The sequence below is a fragment of the Fulmarus glacialis genome, unplaced genomic scaffold (genome assembly GCF_000690835.1).
Source record: "Fulmarus glacialis isolate BGI_N327 unplaced genomic scaffold, ASM69083v1 scaffold5481, whole genome shotgun sequence".
NCBI classification, from domain to species: domain Eukaryota; kingdom Metazoa; phylum Chordata; class Aves; order Procellariiformes; family Procellariidae; genus Fulmarus; species Fulmarus glacialis.
The window spans coordinates 17,321-35,988 of NW_009192032.1; the positions used below are offsets into that span (position 1 = coordinate 17,321).

The 18,668-nt window shown below is 36.3% G+C and overlaps 1 protein-coding gene across 2 annotated transcripts; it reads right to left on the reverse strand.

Annotated features, from left to right (window-relative positions):
• Window positions 1-1,484: 1,484 nt before the first annotated feature.
• IMPACT (impact RWD domain protein) lies at window positions 1,485-18,588 on the reverse strand. Of its 2 annotated transcripts, none has more exons than XM_009586889.1 (11): window positions 18,553-18,588; window positions 17,726-17,854; window positions 16,890-16,942; window positions 15,868-15,930; window positions 12,651-12,736; window positions 10,812-10,940; window positions 10,424-10,518; window positions 8,169-8,242; window positions 6,522-6,612; window positions 3,528-3,662; window positions 1,485-1,689 (listed from the first exon to the last, which is right to left on the reverse strand). In XM_009586889.1, exons 1-11 carry the CDS (start codon window positions 18,586-18,588, stop codon window positions 1,618-1,620), a joined length of 963 nt encoding a protein of 320 aa, XP_009585184.1. In that variant the 3' UTR covers window positions 1,485-1,617. The 2 variants fall into 2 exon arrangements, with proteins under 2 accessions (XP_009585184.1, XP_009585183.1); XM_009586888.1 differs by having other exon boundaries at window positions 1,486-1,689; window positions 10,424-10,521.
• Between the last annotated feature and the right edge of the window lie 80 nt (window positions 18,589-18,668).

Genomic DNA, 18,668 nt, shown 5'->3' on the forward strand with positions numbered 1-18,668 from the left:
GACAGACAAACTATGAACAAGAAATACTTGTATGACCCAAAAAGTGCAACACTACTACATACTGTAATATATGGATTTCCTTCCCTGGGACAAACATCATTTTATTATTCCAAGTACAGATGCTAAGGCTGAACCCAAAAGAGCTTTGCTATGCAGACAGGGTACTGTAACTGCACAAAATTGTTTCAATAAATCAATGCAGGATCTATCTGCCACAGAATTAGTGGTAATTTTTTTTTTTTTTAATCCTGTACTTTAGTGGTACTTTTCAAGTTACTGAAATTCTTAAGGAATATCTCGGTTGCTCTATCAAACTCTGGAGTAGTTACTTTGATTAGATTGTTTGCCTTGGGAAAGGTTTTCCGGGGTACGCCTACTGGAGAACTATAATGAACAGTTCAATGTAAGAACATATTGGCAAAAAGATATATACTGAACCGGTGGTCAAATAAGCTGGTCTTGCAAATAGACCTTTAAGTTATGCAACTGCCACTAGAGAAATGTAATTAAAAATAGTCACAGCCCTGACATTACTATTTGAGCAAACTATATAAAGTGTACCTGACCTAAGAAAGCACCTGTGACTCAGCTAGTAATTGATGGATCACAAATTAACTTCAGAAAAACAACCAATAGATCATTAAAGTCCATCCTCCCCAAGTGGAAAGTATTAAGGGAATGTTAAAAAAATTATTTAAATCTCATCTAAATAGCAATATGACAATTAACCGACAAAAAGTCCTGTTAATTTTTTTCCAGAAAAGTCTAGAAGATATTAATAAAAGAGTAGAAAATTCAAGTGTTTGTGATCATATCATCAACATTTGTTTTTTCCCCCACTCTACACCAATGGAAGTCACTTCAGAATGTTTACTAATGTTCACTACTAGCTGTAACAGCCCGATTTCAAAATCCCCATATTCTTTGTTGAAATCACTGGTTCCTTTAATTACAAACTTAATCCTCAGCTTTTCAACAGGCTCCTAGAGTCCCGACACTCATAGCACAATCCTCAAAGAAATTTTGAAGTAATTTCTTTACATTTCTTAGTTCATCGCCCATGTTCAGTCTTTCTTATGTCACCAGGCAGGCCCTATCTAGCATGACCAAGAACTGCACAGGCAGGACCAGGCTCTCCAAGGCCATATAGCACTGGGCCACACACCTTCCTTTTAGGTATAGAAAATCTAAAACTTCGTAAGTGGCCTTGTCCATGAATGACTCCAGTCTCACCCTCAATACAACAAACTAGGGAATTCAACTACTAATACAAGACAGGTGCTTGAGTTCAAACCCAGGAATGGAGAAGGTAGGTAATTCACATTTTAAAATAGCCAACCATCGTTGGGTAGGAAGGGATGGGATGGGGAAATGGTTCCAGATGTTACAATGCCCTCAAAGCAAGGAGCTGAAATGTTTAAGAATACAGAAAACTTGTGTTTAAGCTCTACTTCACAACAGCAGAAGAAATCACAGAACAAGAAGAAAATATATCTATAGCTTTACTGAATTCTCTTTTGAATATAAAATGTCTGTTGTATTGGATAAGGCAATAGTGCCCATGTTTTCTTTGTACAAATATGTGCAAAATAACCTTTCACAGTTTTAAAAAATAAATTAGTGTTCTGTTCTCTTCTTGTTGTCCTTCCTTATCTTTTTGCTTTTTCCTGCTTGTTTAGATGATTCTTCCTGAAATGAAAAACAAGCATTTCAAAATTTAATCAACATTCTTATAAACTGTGAGCATTCTCTCAAGGTTACCCATGAGAATTATTTTTAATATGAACAATGTGCATAGTTTACTGGGACTTACGAAAGTTTTGAGTTGTATGATATTTAACCACTTAGTTTCATTAATTTGTCTGCTCATCCTGCTATTTATGTCTATAAAATTATAGACATAGCTATGTGTCCCAACAGAAGTATATAATGTAAAAATATTTCCACTCAAGGAAGAGATTACCAGTATAGGAATACATCTACACTTTACTGCAAAACTGCTTCTAGTGTGGACGTGGCCTTATCAAGAGATATACTGTACACCAGCACATTACAACCGCTTCCCTAAGTGAAACCAACCTACACTGAAAAAAACAAACTTTTGCCAGTCTTGCTGGACCAACATTGTAATGTACAGCTTACTCTGACTGCCAATTCTGAGAAACAAGATTTTTCTTCAGTAGGCATTCATCACAAGCACTCCCCAAAACGGTGAAGGAATCTGCCACTATAGCTGACAGAACCTGGGACATTCTAACCTTCTCCCTTCTACCTCTTGCACATGGGAGGGAAATGGACCCTAACAGGATGTTTGAATTTTGCTATTCTGAAGAGAGTTAGCTAAAAGAATACTTTTTCCAAGAGCCACATCTATGGTACTAGAATAATAATTACCCTAAGTTCCACCTGTTATTTTTTCTGATGGTAACAAAATACGTTTGTTAATATACAATAAAGAAATATAGTCTGATTTAAGTTGTTAAAAATAGAAAAAAAAGAAGTCATTTTTGGTATTAAACCTTCTCTAATGCTTAAAAGTCTTGTTAGTTTCCTTTTATTTTAATGAGCAATGCTTTCAAGTAAGAGAACATTGATAAACTGCCAGGAAGGTAAATCAGTAAGTATATACAAGCACCTCTAAAATGCAAAAAGCAAATAACTGAAAAGTGCAGGGGCAGGAATGGGGAAGAATGCTCAGCTTTCAGCCACAGCAATCTTGGATACTTTCATATAAAAAGGAGAAACTGACAGTTGCATACTTTTTCAAGTATCCATTAGTAATTATTTCCTACTGTCTTGAACTTTCTATTGTTAGCAATTACATACTATAATGTACATAGACATATCTAATATGCTGTTCTGAAGATGAAGAAAAGAAATGTTGAAAACCAAGAATATTAGATGATTAAATGACCTAAGTCCCTTAAGAAGTAAAATGCCATTTAAAGACATTTGGAACTTTGTCTCCCGAGTTCTTTAAGCTCGCTTGAAACATTTTCCCTTAATCTTTTCTGTAACAGTTCATGTTACTTTGTTTGAATTCTTCTAGTCTACATGGTTTTTTAAATGGTGTCTATCATCTATAATTCTGAAAACTTCTTTGGGTCTAATAAAGCTTTCAATTTTTAAAATGCCTACTAGTTACAGTGATTCCCAAGCTCAGCCTGCCTACACACTAGAACTGGTGGCACAGGTAAGCATGAGAAGCAGCGGCTTCCAGTTTTCTGAACACATAGAAAGAGGCATTTCCCCTTCCCATCCCCCCCCAACCCTCAAATTTGTGTTCTGGACCAATGTTCTCAATGGCTGCCACCCTTCTATTGCACACCTCACACTTAAAAACCAGGTCACTAACTTCTTTGGAAGTTCTTTGGGAGTCTTTGCACTGCTCCTATGCACATTATCAGTGCATCAAAGCAACCAGAGGATGACACAGGTAGTATTATTTCTTTTCTGGCTTCATCTAACAGTGACAATTTACACAAGTTCACATACAAATACCTTCATTCTAAGTGGCAGAAACTTACCACTGAATGTACATAGTTGTATTCCACAAGTACATTTCTTGCACAATTATTTATATGTTTAAAACGATCTGGCCCTAAGAGAATACCTCCATACCAGCGGGATACCACGACTAACACATTGTGGACATTCAAAATCTGTTTTTTAAAACAAAAAAAAAAAAGAAAAAAGAAAGAAAGAAAAGGTGTTATTTTTCACTTGAACTAGTTTTACTGTTGACACCTTTTTTAAACATAGAAAAAGTCTACCATCTTGCATTTTTAAGAAGAACTTACAGTCAGGTCTGTGTCACACATATGTTGTTATCAGAGGATAACAAATAACGACAAGTCAGCAGTAGTTGTAAGCTTCCCTCTCCAAGCTCCTACCCAAAGGTAAATTCAAAGTAAAATGAGTCAATATATCCCTCAGAAAGGGCACAAAACTATCTCATGCGCGCTACAGTTGCTCATTCATGTGTCAAAGGTTTCAGGCATTACTTAAAGGGAAAATTACTGAGTTAAATTTATTATTCTTTAATATGATGAATTATTATTTTCAGAGAACCTCTGTCACTAAGCAGATTGTCTATCCACATTTTTGGAAGTCTTGATGGATGAGGCTAATAACAGCCAAGGGACAGGCATACACATGGATACCTAAAATGCCATAAGCTAGCACTGTTGCCATGTGCAGGACTTAGCAACAGCACCTGGATAACACATAAAAACCTCTGCATTTTCCAGGTTTGAGTCTTAGTCCCTTACAACCAAGCAGTTGCTTTCTGAATTCAAAAAGGCATATATAAAGTTCACACAACATGAAATACTTGTATTAGCAATTAGGATTGAAAGGAACTAAACAACCTTTATATAGCTTTTTTAAGACTGTAAGTAACAAAATCAAGTAGAGAGTTAAACAGAAGTGATGATTGCTTTTAATGCAATCAAGGGCAAGAAACATGGAAGGCCTTGAACAGCTTTACTTTTCACAAAATCTAGATGTGACTTGACTAGACTTGAAAACTAGCATATATTCCGCCTTACCAACTCTGTGCTCAAGATCTCCCCATCATCAGCAAACACTAGTAACACAGGGAATGCCAACTGACTAAGTATCAGAGAAACACACATCTGGTCAAAATCTAAGACAGACATTGCTGCACAGAAACGTGTAGTGACAATCACCAGTTAGCATTTTTGCTCAAATTAAGTCTTGCACGATTAGTGACCACAATGCTGAATTTGTCCCTCAAACTAAAATCTGAAATCTCTGTGGAAGGTCTTCACTTACAAACAGCTTTCTCTCAAGTCCTGTGCAGTACTACACTAATACATACAGATGGCTTGGAGCCAAACAGTCTATGTATAGCAACTGTTCACAGTAAACAGGATGCCAAACACAGTTGGGAAATTTTTTGAACTCTAAGTTCGAAAGAATTAATCTGAAATACAGTTTCTTGTAACCAGAAAGTGCTACCTTGACTGAAGTGCTAGGTTTATCTGAAACAAGATAAGATTTCTATTGCAAAAGAAGAACTATAAGTACAGCAACGATAAGTGTATTAAACCAAGTAATTTTCATGCCCATATGATATAACGTAAGTGCTTGTAACAGAAAAACTACAAGACCTATGAACATCTAGAAATTGGCCCATAAACTATTTCAATCTTTTTCTACGGGTGAAAATTGCACTTTTCTGATCCCTACAGCAGTACTCTTCGAAAACAAAAATATTCTCAGTAACTAGGACTACAGATGGAGAGAGATGATCCATATGATTTAGACACACACACATTTGAAAGGGGAAATTTCGTGTCACTTTCTAAACTGGACTTTTATGGAATGTTAAGTGCATAGACATTGTAAGTCTGACAACTTTAAAAAGTATACATTAACATGCTGAGAAAAAGCTGGTAAGCTCAGAACAAATTGAGGTACAGTAACTGCAAAGTTGTTTCTTTACATTCTTTTCACTACAATAATGTTTTCACGCTTACCACATATACTTGCATGTATTACATAAACTAAGTTTTCCTTCCCAAGTCAAGTTTGAGTTAATTAAGAAGTTTCAAAAAGTTCTAAATGAAAAATGTCAAAATATTTCCATCAATTGTTTTTTTTTTCAGAAAAAAAAGAAAGCTTTGAAATAATTTTTAAAAAGCTTTAAAACAGTCTCCAGGAATAAGTTTAACGCATTAGCAACAGAATGTGCAAGCAAGCGAAGGACGGGAAAAGAAAACCCTTGTTGTGAAGGGGACATCAATCTAAAAGTCAAAATTAAAAACAGTTATTAGTGTGCTGATACAGCTAAGTGACTTGAGGCACTGCATAAGATGTACCCAGCTGTCCCCTGTAGTTATGATATTTCATTTATGGTTTTACTAGGGCTTGCATCATGCCGGTGAATCAAAATTTATCAATCTCAATTCACATTTAGTAGCAACTTTGCCAAGGGAATATTATTTCAACACTTGAAAACTAAAATATATGTGAGTACGAGGGCTAAGGACCAGAACTGGAAACAGCACAAAGAAACAGATTAAATGATCAAAACAACTTAAGTCCTTCACTCCCACTACCTTTTGCATTTGAACCTCTACTCTGAAGTTCAAATATAAGTGTCTTTTTATTACGAATATTTGAGGAAACTGAATGAAAGGCTGTGCATAGGTCAGCTGTTGCATTCTGTCCATCAGCTTCTTTCAGTCTTCATTTTCTATATACCTTACACTACATAGTAAGCACAGGAATCAAAACTTCTTTCTCTTTTAAACCATTCAAACTATTACTACCACCTATGAAACAGTACTCATTTCTATGATCCAAGACTTGGAAATCCCAATTTACTACATGCATCGAACAGTTTGTGGTTTTTCTTTCACCTTTAAGAAAGTAATCATCCATCTGGCTAAGAGCAGAGCAAGAACTAAAATAACCTTCTACAAGTTTATTTACATTGTAGTGATTTTTAAAATCTGTTCAAGACCTCCAGAAGTCAGATTAATTTCCATAACCTGCATAAGATGAAGAAGACGTCCACCTGCTGCTGTCTCCCCATCATCTTCACAGTCCTGTAAGAATGTCTGCTTATCTTCACAGTATATTCTTAAAAACAAAAGAAGGGAAAAAAAGAAAAAAAATGAACATAAAATAGATTCAAAAAAATGTCAATCAACTAACATTTTGACATGATTAATGAAGTCTCAGGGATCTTTCACACACATGTGTATCAATTCTACTTCTCTACTAAGGACATTTACCTGAAAACAGGATCAGGCTTAGGGTAAACCACAAATACTTATCTGTACAGTAGAACAAGTTTTGAGAAGCTTTTACATAGACTTTAGCTACTTCAGGTTAACTCCAGACTCATTACCACTATAAAGTCCCTAATAAGAAAAATCCTTAGGTTTTTAGACTAATAATTATGCCTAGAGGAAACCAACTCTATCAGATACAGGTTCAAATTATGGTACACACCCACAAGCTGGAAGAACTTGGACAAAAATATTATGAATAATTAGTTAGGTCTATATTTCAGCAGCAGCGTGAAACTATTACTGAAATCCGCCTTCAGGTTCTCCACGCCATCTCCTTCCTCAGGGGGCACTCCAGGAAACTTTGGGGTGTATTGTTTCATACAAACAACAGCTGCCCAGGTCTAATTTTCCAGAAGTAATGCTCAGAGATCTACTGTTTCTTACCTATTGATTTCATAACTTCCGAACTTAGTTAATACATATCTGACACAATGACAAAGAGGCTTGTGGTAATAGATGACACATATGAAGCAATAAGTATGTTTCTGTTGCTTTTATGAAGTGCATTTAGATAATATGAGTGAAAGAAGCGAAAGAAGCCAGATCAGCAGCAGCAACAATAGAAATCCCCTCTTTACAGAAACCTTTTACTTAGGAAGACTTTTTGGTAAAGTAAGCTTTCACTTGCTCTCATTTCATGTTTCATTAGGATCACACCAGGATGTGCATGAATGGATCAGTGGCCATACATGCTTTTTCAGATTACTGGTTCCTCCAGTAATGAAAGGGGCTCCTTTCCCTGTCACTTACACTGCTCAGAAAACCTACATCACTATCTGGACTGAAACGAATTCATTTCACATATGCTATGTTCACAAAAGTTGCCAGAAACAGACCATTGCCAAACTCACTTTTACCTGTTTCTCATTTTCCCTGAAGTTTCTCGTATTTCAGCTGTAATTTCATATGCCAGATGTCTGCATCAGGCTTTCTGTTTCAGCTCTTATTTCAACTAAAAATTTTCAGCTATTTCTAAATATAAGGTTGGGGGAAAAAAAACTTACTTTGCCCAAGTAAAAACACATTTAGTTCAGTATGATGTAGCATTTCCATGCTCACACATACTACACGAAGTATAACAACACATGTTCAAATCCACTTTTAGTTTATTTTTTATTTCTAATGCTGCTTTACTATCTTAATGTATTTCCTACTATATGTTCTACTTTCTTGATCTCAAATTCAAAATAAAGCCTAAAACCTTTACCATACAAATAAGAAACCTACTCCCATAAAGATTTAACAGCAAGGAATTTATTTGATAGATTTTACTTTTCTCATTTCCTGCACTCATTTGTCAAAGAACACTGAAAAAAAAAAAAATCACTATTCATTTCTCACCTGTATGCATATATATTGTGGGTAGCACTTGCAATTTTCTTATTCTCATACAATTTTTCAAGAACCCTCTTTACCTTTAAAAGAACAGAAATAAGCTTCCTTTTATAATGGGGATTTCATACGCACCATCTCAGTATCACTGCTAAACAAACATCTCCTTATTAATACTATAATGAAACAGTTTTACACTTTGACATAAAATGAATTAAATATTCACTGTGATAACACAAGAAGCAGCTTCTCAATACCCTCATGCCAGTTTCAAATCATTTTTCTGGGATACTGAAAACAGCTGTTCCTTGAATTTGTACATTGTGTATGTTCATGTTATTGCTGAAGATGTAGAAGTGTCAAATCGCTTCACTAAACAAGAGAGACAGTAAGAACTAGAAAACATTTTTAATCAGTATTAAGTATCAATTACACCTGCTTACTTTTTAAAACTATAACATTAAGCTGGAATATAACACAACTTGACATACGTTTTCCCATTACACACTGCTTTTACCTATTCCACAAAAACATGTGATGTTTAGAAAGCTTACTACATTTCGAGTTTTTCCTTTTTCCACAAACATATTTTCAGAGTTTTCATTTCACAAAAAGAATATAAATTTAAAAAAAGGTTCTATTATGGGTCTGAAAGTGTCAGTATTTCCCAGAAAACAGATATTCCCACCATTTCCATCTCTCTGCTCTTAAGAGGTTCCAAATTCAAAACATTTATCAATATCACTTCATTTTCTGTTTCTAATTAAACAAGCTAGCAATTGTTCAACACTTTCTAATTTGGTCTAGCAAAAAGGAGAGCTTTGATCAAGACATTGTTTTAGTACACAATACAAAATTAATACTACTTTGAGCAAAACATTACTGAAGTTGAGAAAGCTCAGGAAAGCATGCATGGCAAGTAAATTGCCTTCACTCCAAAGAAAAATGTCTCTGAGGAGTAATCAATATACGTACTTAATATCTGTCTTAGTTATACTGTGCTATTTCCAATTCTTCTGGAAGAAATTCAACTTACAAAAATCACCTCAAATATAAGATACCTCACTGAAAAAACTCATATTATTCATGGAGAACATTACTACAGACACCTGTTTTCTCCCTTTTTTTCCCGTAAAAGACAATATTGAAGAAAGACAATAGAATAGACCTTGGGGTTATAACAGACGTTTCTATGAAAACACCACTCAGTGCTCAGTAGAGATCAAAAAAGTAAACTGAAAGGTACTACTAGGAAAAGAACATGAAAAACAGAAAAACTCTTTACACCACTCTATAAATCCTTGGAGTGATTGCATCTTCAGTATTGTGTATAGTTCTAGTCTGCATCTTAAAAACGTTAGAGCACACATTACATGTACAGAACAGCCTACATCTACAAAGCACCAAAATAGACTGGGGGTCTTCAGTGTGGAAAACAGAAAAGGAAGGTCTATAAAATATGATAGATGTCTATAAAAATCCAAACTGCATAGAGAAATCGGAGAGGTGCAACAAACAAAGTTATGAGTGACTGATTGACAGCAAACACAGGAAGGCATATTTTCTTACAATGTTGTTGATTCTGAAAGTTAATTCTGGTGCAAGAAGCAACTGGACAAAGTCCACAGAGGATAAAAAAAAAACCAAAACAGTAATATTAAACAAAAGGATACTTTCTTTACCTTGTGTTAAACTGCTGAAAGAGGGGAAGCATGATGGGAAAAAAAATGTAGCTGCCCTTTTCTAGCACTCCATCTAGGTCTACACTCACTACTGATTCCAGTAAGAGAGAGGAACTAGTGCAGACATTTTTTGTAGTTGTAGGCAAATACAACTCTAGAAGCATGCTTACCCCTCTCATTTAGGTCTAGATAAAGATTTACTCATGCATTAACCAAGTGTATTTTTCAATAGAATTCCTTTCTGAAGGAGGGAAAATATTTATAAACTCATTTTAGTTGATTTTCCAAGTAACACATGGCAGACTCAGTAGCTTCCAAATATACAATAAACCTGCCAAAAGTCAAATTTCGATGTTCCTACTCTCTTGCATCTAATGCACTTAATGGTAAAGAATAGCAAGAACCACTGCAGAGCTATTCAGCTGATAGTGAAAACAAGAAACTGAGGACTACTCAGACAACGTTATCACACAAAGATGCAAAGACACACAGACGGACTTACTCAGCTAATCCCAAGTATTTCAGTAATACTTTGTCAAGCTCCCAGTGCAGACAAAAAGAGTAGAATTAATCTCTACTAACTTGTCTGGGTGTCACCACAGGAGCCAGATGTGCCTGGAAAGTACTCCTTCGATCTGTGATTGGGTTTCCATGATGTATGGATGGCAGTTCTTCATCTACTGATCACAAACAAGGAAGTGTTTGTTTTCTTTTAAGGGTACTGAAACAAGGTATATGGCTACATAAGTAAAGAATGTCTCAACTTTAAAAAAGGAATTTGTTAAAGTTAAGTACACAAGATGACATACAGAACCACCAAAAATATGTTGGGGTTTTTTATGATTGTTATTAATCTTTATTATAATTTTAATATTACTAATTTTACTCAAAAGCTGAGTAGAAAACCAGAATCTTAAGGCCACTCTCTTCTAAATTATTTCATCAGAATTAACAAGGGCATATTTTTTACCTTCTTGACTTTCAGATGTAATAAAATTTAACATTTTAATTGGATCTTCCTGAACTGGCTGATGGTCTAGGAGAAAATAATCTCCATCATCTTCATCAACTTCTTCACTGGTTTTCTTAATATCTGGTTCTATTAAGATACAAGTAGGAGAATTTATTACACATTTTTTTGTGAGACAAGTAAGAGGAAATTTCAAATTCTTTTTCTCAAAAATCTCTGGCTTTTCAGTTCAAATCAGTTTGCCATTGAGAATTATGAAATGCAGAATAGTAACATTAATTACAACAAAACAAATTAATTACAAAAATCATTAATTACATTAATTACAAAAATCTTGCTTAGAATTAGGAATACAATACTCATGCTATGGGATCCTTGCATAATATCTTCTGTTTCAATACTAATTAACAGTATTTCTAAGAAGAAAAGAACAATAATGTTTATCATTTCCATTAAACATTTACAATGCTACCATTAATTTAATCTGAATTTAGAGACCAAAATAATCTGATGTTTCACAAGAACTGCAGTCTTTTATTGGTCATTTGGGGAAAAACGTAGAGCTGTTGTTCAATGCTATAACCTTTATGAGGTTATAAAGTCATTATATTTGAAACATCTCTCTGGACATGTTTCAAGCACTCTGGGATTCCAAAAATCCTATTTTCTTTCATGCATAGGACACACAAAAAATAATAGTCAATAGCAAAAGACTAAATATCACAAACAGTTAGTGCTCTAGCAACTGGATTTAGAGGAAATCTACCATACAGACAAGTTAATATATCACAATATAATTTCCTATTTACAGGGCTTATGACCTGGTGATGATGCAGTTTTTATAATATAGGTATTTTCAATAAAAAAGCAGAGGGGTGATATAGCATGTTCAAACGGCCTAGAAAAATCATTAGATGTATTAAGTAGAAGCCACAAGGTTGCTGTCAAAATACCCAACAAACTTCCAATATTGTCAATAAAATTTTTACTTCTCAGTATCCACTCCTTTAGTCATGTCAATGAAAAATGGCTTTTTAAATGTCTATGCTGTAGCAACAAAACGCACAGTTTATTGAAAGACTAAAAAAGACCTTATCATGAAGTAGCACTGAAAAGATATATTCTTCTTCCTCTTCAGTCTTTTATTGCCCACAGGACTAAGCTAACATCCATGACATAGAAAAATGCTTCTATTTTCTTTTGCCACAAGTGCATGCATGCATGTCATTCATGCATTTCATAGCAATTTAGCATTTTAACACACAAAAAACCACACAAAAAAACCCCACCACCTTTTAAAAGAACTGTGAATTTACACAAATTCTATCACTATAAGAGTAACAGCAGAAGAATTACTGCAACTCTAGTGATGATATACTTCTCATCCCAATATAGTAAAATGCAATTAAGATGGAATACATTGCCATTTGTCTGCATATTCCACCGAAGTTTATCTTCTCTTGAGGCTAATTCCAATCCTCCAAGAGTGCATTCCACACCAGAAATTAATTACTGATATGAATGATTCCTTTGCAGAACAGAGGACAATGCATAATGTACCTGTGTGCAGCATTCTGCTTTCATGCAAGTAATTTAATTCCTGAGAGAACTGAGGACCTTGTTCTAGTTCACTGAGGCCAGCCCCTTCCTTTTTTTCCCTACTGCTTTTTAAAAAGGGAAGCTATCACTGTAAAACAATAAGCAATGACACTGGAGACTGTTGTTTTCTGCTATTTAGATCCAATACAAAACCAGGCATAAAGCTTTAACTTGTAATGAAATCTTACTCTGCAGCTGAACAAGAAGTAAACTGAAAAACCCATGTATTTTCTCAAGTACCTGGATCTGATGACTGTGCCTTTTCTATGAGAACTTCTCGTATCTTCTCCACCCATAAATAAAGTATACTTTCACCAAGGTTCTGTCTGGAAGTTAAAACTCACAGTGAATGAAGAATCATTTTTCACTTGGATTTCACTTGGAAAGTACACCAAATAACATACAGATTTCAGACATGCAGAAATAGAACATTATAATAGAACATTATAATCTAGTGAGATAGAGAGCTTAGACAGGCTTGTTGAAAGTTCTGTCTCAGTAGTTCACTGGGTGGAACACATGATATCTGCATCATTATATACTCTCTTTCTGGCTTGCCTTTTTTTTTTTTTCTTTTTTAAACATTAAAAGCACCAATGCTGGAGGAAAACAGGCAACTGACGGAAACTTTCTGGCCACTAAAGAAAGGGAAAGAAACTGTGAGAAGAGTAAGTTGGACAGTCCTCAGTATTTTCAAAAGAATACTAAGCCAGGATGTCTAGCCTTAGAGCTTGGTCTGGATCAGTTTTCTCCACAAAAAGTACCATACTGCCAGTGGTGAGCTCCTTCAGCCGCTCTGTGGCTGCAGGGGACTCTTTCCATTGGGAGGAAGGCTCTTCCTTGGAACAGTGCCACTTTTTTTCCCCCTGAAGCAGTCAGTGCACACAAGCAGAGGTTGGTCTTGGTGGACTGTGACAGCAGGTCAGTGGCAGTAGACACAGTGGAGCATTGGACTGATATGCTAGAGTTTGGGTAACAAGCAGTCCTATAGGACAGAGAAGTAAGGATTTAGGTCTAGGAGTCCTCAGTCAGGGGGCACAGGTCTGTATTAAGGTACTGGGGGAGGATGGGATGAACACGTTTTTATGTGCATATTCAGAGTTAAGAAATGCTGCCTTAATGTGCAGCAGGACCCAAACAACCCAAAATATATTTAAAATGGTGTCCTGAGAAGTTGCCTTTGTAATTATATTTTAATATGTTTATGAACTGTGCATCTTTGTCTCAAAAACAAAACTAAAGATTTAGACCTGTCAGTAACTCATGGTTTCTTCTTAATTTTATTCTTACTGCCACCATCTGGGGCACCACATAAGTACATACCAGTGACGGAATTACATTTTTAAACTCTTACTTTAGTTAATGTATACAGCACTATTCCTGAATGCAATCAGAAAGTCAAACAAATATACGTATTTTAAGAAAAATATTCAAGCAAAAATAATTTACAACCTTGTAGCTCTGTCTTCAAAATCTGGACAGACTCCAGAACAATTCAATGCTCTCATTTCATGCTGCTTCTTATCATACAGAAGCACTACTTTAATATGTGAAGAACTATATTTGTTTTAATGATGGAATGAGAGATTAGATAATGAATAAGATATCTCTGTTGTATGCAAGTAAATAGCAATTTCTTCAGTTACAACACAATTTCAGTTTCCGTCTATTCACAAATTACACTTAGTCTCAAAGGTTACCTTTCTATGTTGCTATTTTTCTTGTCACTTGTGCCTAAGTCTTGAAACAAAGCTTTGTACTGAATAAAAGTCTTACCAGAAGAATATCTGGGGTGGAGGGGAGGAAATCCAAGTATTTGCTACATTTTTAACTTCCAACAATTTTGGGTCTCCCAAAACAGACTTGTGATCTCTAATTATCTGCTTTTTCCACCTCCTTGAGAAGACAGTGAAGGACAGTATAGTTCATACTGTTTTAGATTGCAGAACTAAGCAATTTAGATCACTAGGGACTTGAAACCTGGTAAAACACACATTGTAAACAATGCAGAGTACCTCTGTTTACCTGATAACTATTTAGACATTGGATAGATAAAAGGCTTTCACAAACACTGCGCATCAATGACTACTCCAGAAGGTTTTTAAACAGTCTAAAATTACTTACATGGCCTAAAGTACAAACACATTCATTTCCTGCAAAAAAGAACAAACAAAAACGAGAGGAGACCAGAGAGGGCTCTGAACAGCAACTGATATGACAGAACGGAGCTGCACGGGACTGATCAAACTAGCCCAATTTAACAGTCTACAAAACTGCAGGGGGAAAGAAAAAAAAAAAGGGGGGAAGAAAAAAAAAGAAAAAAGTGCTTCACAACCATGCTATTTCTCCTCACAGTCCTCATGTGGCAACTTGCGCCAGATGCACAGGACATTTGAAGAACCACCTACAGCAGCTCTACCTCTGGTAAAGACTCCAGCAAATCCTATGAATCTGGACAGAGCTAAGGACTATCTCTGCCCTTTTTGCTCCACTGAACAACTGTGGTTAATATGATCCCATAGAACTTTTCACTTAAAATCCTTGTGCATTTTTAACACTTCAAATTCAATTTTACTTGCTTAAATTATCTGTTGCTTAATTAGATAAGAAACCCAGTCAATCAAAGTAACTGAGTAATTAGATAAAAAACCCTCATGCAAGCTAAGTGCTCTCTTCCTTATTTTATGGCATTAAAAAACATTTCTTATGCAAGATGTTCAGATTTCAGTATTTTGGGCATGACTGTGCTTCCTTATGACATGCTTTCATTTCATTTAGTTTATATTATCTTTGGGATCTGAAAGAACTAAATAAACCATATAAAATTACTACATTTACTACCCCAGTTTCACAGCAATTCAAAAACATGTAATTTGAGTATTTCTAAATGTTCCGTTTATTCTCATGCATTCATTATGCATTGTTGTTAGCTGCACACTGTGATAATAAACAGTCTGCTATGTTACAGATTCTAGTTAATAGATTCTACGTGTGTTTAATTTGTTTTAAAACCTACTTATCCCTTAGCTATCTTTTAAGAAAAACTGTTTTGCCACTTATGCTCTAAGACACAAACAAATGTTTTTCATATCCTGTCGTCTAACATTCAAACACAGAATAGATGCAGAAATCTCATACTTCATAGCACCAATTCATAAGCAATCTCATAGACTCTAAAGGGAGTCAAAATGAAGACTTCTATCCTTATAGAACACCAGGTCTAAACAATATAAGAGAAATTTGTCAGAGTTTAACACAATTCATTCTTGCAAAATGCTTAGTAAATACACGGCATCTTTAACTGTTAGATTTATAAAAGAAACTTGCTGGTTTATGGCCATTGCAGCAATCAGTTCACAACTACTAGTTCATCCAGGTACTTCAAAAGCATACATTCAGCAGGGCATGAAACTGAAAATACATTGTCTCCTTTTATATTCCACAGTCTCTAACTTACACGTATATTTCTTCCAAGCTATTTGCTAGTTCCATATAATCTTGTCCTCGAAGCCAAGGGGCACTAGAATGAGAAGAAATACAATGAAAATTGTGCCCATATGCTGATTCCAACATCTCAACAGTCATTTTAAAATAAATGTGATTAACACCTTGAAAATAAAACATTGCCAATCATTCCCAATTAACAAGATTTCAGTTGTAAACATGTTAGTAAAAACATGATCACCCAGTTCTCCTTCAAGGCTCCTAACTTGGGCTGCCTTTCCTTACCTCAGGTAAGAAAGCTGGACTCGTTTTTCATGGTAGGCCATTGTCACTCCAGAGTCACCTTATGTATTATTAGTTTACCTTTCCAACTCCTTCAGCACCATAGTACCTATTATATTTAGAATGACCCTTCAGTTCTGCACCTGTATCCTCCTGGTCTCATGTTAAACTATAAACTTTGCCTCAAGTTTACCAGCACTATTTTGTATTGCCTTGTCAATATTGCTGACCAAAACTCAGTAGATATGCTGTGTGTCATGCCCTGGACCTGGCTTACACTTCTCCACTCCCATCTCGTTTACATGTCAGGAGACAAGGGGAGAGCAGGGAAGGAAAATAGGAAGATGGCACACGCCATGGCTCCATCCCAACAAGAGTCAGTGCTCAGATGAAAAGCATGCCTTACAATCTGAAACAAGGATCCAGACAAGAGGGGTACACCCAAGGAAGCAATGAGACATCACTATCCTACACAACAGGCAGCAGCCACCATACCTCCACAGTCTAATTGCTGCCTTGCCACAAAATTATGCTGCAAGAATTAGAGTTGAGGGAAGAGAACAAACTGTCATAAGGAGCTCTGTGAGGCTAACTCAGGTGAAAGAATAGAATATTCTTGCTGGAAACATCCCTCATCCCTGGTATAGTTTAATTCAAGGAGTCATCTTAACTAAACTTCAACTTGCACTGTAAACAATTAACAGTGGTAACTCAGAAAAGAAATACAAATGTTTGAAAGAAAACTTCACTTACTTTAGTTGATAAATAGGTGGCTCTGCAGTTGGATATCCTGGCGGCAAAATCACCTGAAAGAAATTCAGGGTAAGTATTTACTGGACTACCCCTCTCAGCTAGCTGAGCTTTAGTGATGGACTCCGATGTCGAGCATTAGGACTACAATCAGTGTTACAAATGAAGAAAATAGTTGACTATGCTGTTACAGAATGACAAGAAAACCTGAATATCTGTATTTAGGATTCCAATAATGGTAATGCATACAAATGTTATATTTCATGGTGCGATTTTTGTGGATGAAGCATCATGCAAATAAAGTGCAGAAGAAATTTGAAAGGAGCTGCATACATGGTTACTGGATTTATTTAAGTGGCACTGCATTTGCATAAGTAGACACTTCAGTTTTTCTTCCACTAAGTAAACTTATTGTTTTCAGTTCTGTAAACATAAAGTAGCAAGTTTCTTAGTTAAGTTGATCCGAATTTCGTTTTGTCTCCACACTTTCCAGAAAGTAAATCTAGAAGCAATTGCAGCAAATTCACTGAGGTGAAAGTACACCTCGACACAAAGTCAATGTAAAAAATATTTTAAAAATTAGTCTTTGGAGAATAACACTGAAATTAGTTTTTGTCAGGTATGGAATTAGGATATGTAACTACTGAAAATATCACAAGGACATTGATGTGTTACAGGAAGAATCACTGAAAAGTCTATCACAGATTCCAATCCAAAAGCTCCTTAATTCATCTAAGTAGATAATGGATCCTATTTAAAAGGGTTTCATGCAGGCACAAGATTTTGCCTGCATCAGTCTAACTGCAAATTCTGTGCCAAACTCCTTCACACCACTATACCTGCAGACAGAGGGTCCATTTTGGTTGATCCAGACAATCATTAATCTTAATGCAATAGATTTTTTCATCTTCGTCAACAACACACCAATCTTCACCATATATGGATGAAAGGGCTTCAATTTCATCAATCTAGAAAAAGCATTACGCAAAAATAAATAAATACCCCCAAAGCCCACAACCTTGTGTGCCAATCAGAGTTTTAAGTCTTGCTCTTCTACAGCTGATTGACAAACGTGACAAGACTCAGCACACTGGAAGGCCATAAATATTGGGGATCCAGTCCCAACTCACAGCATAAGTAAACTTTGCTCAGTTCTTCTGTACACACACCAGCTTTTGCATTTCTATGGATAATCCTGTAATTCTCAGCAGTGACAAGGCGAGTAAAGGGACATGGAGCAGCTACAACACATCCCTGCAGCTCCCAACCAATGCTACTCCTAGCTGGGGCATCCCTCAGCAGGAGAAAAACCCCAAGGCCTTGGCACTAGTTCTTACTAAGACTGAATAAATTTATCCAGCAAATTCCCTTAAAAACCGGACAGCCATCTTCCACCTAGAAATCAGACACCTGAAATGGCTCTTCGGTGCAAACGTGCAGTCACCCGTTCGTGCCCGAACAAAGACAATCGCGCTGCCACTTGGCCAGCACCGCGGCCCAGGGGCACGGAGCTCCTCACAAGCCCGGGGTTCACCACAAGCCGCCTAACGCCACCGCTTTCGACGCGGCGCTCATGCTGCCTGCCTGAGGGGGACCGTGACACCCCGAGCAAACAGGCACTGCTACCCGCAGCCCTGCTCATCCCCCACCGCCGCTCACTTGTTGCTTGTTGCTGGGCCGTTTCCGCGTCACTCGCCGCCATCGGCATCTGAGGGGAAGCAAGCAGGAGGGAAAGGGCAGGCGGCTGCACAGTACAGGGCCGTGCGCGCATGCGCCGAGGAG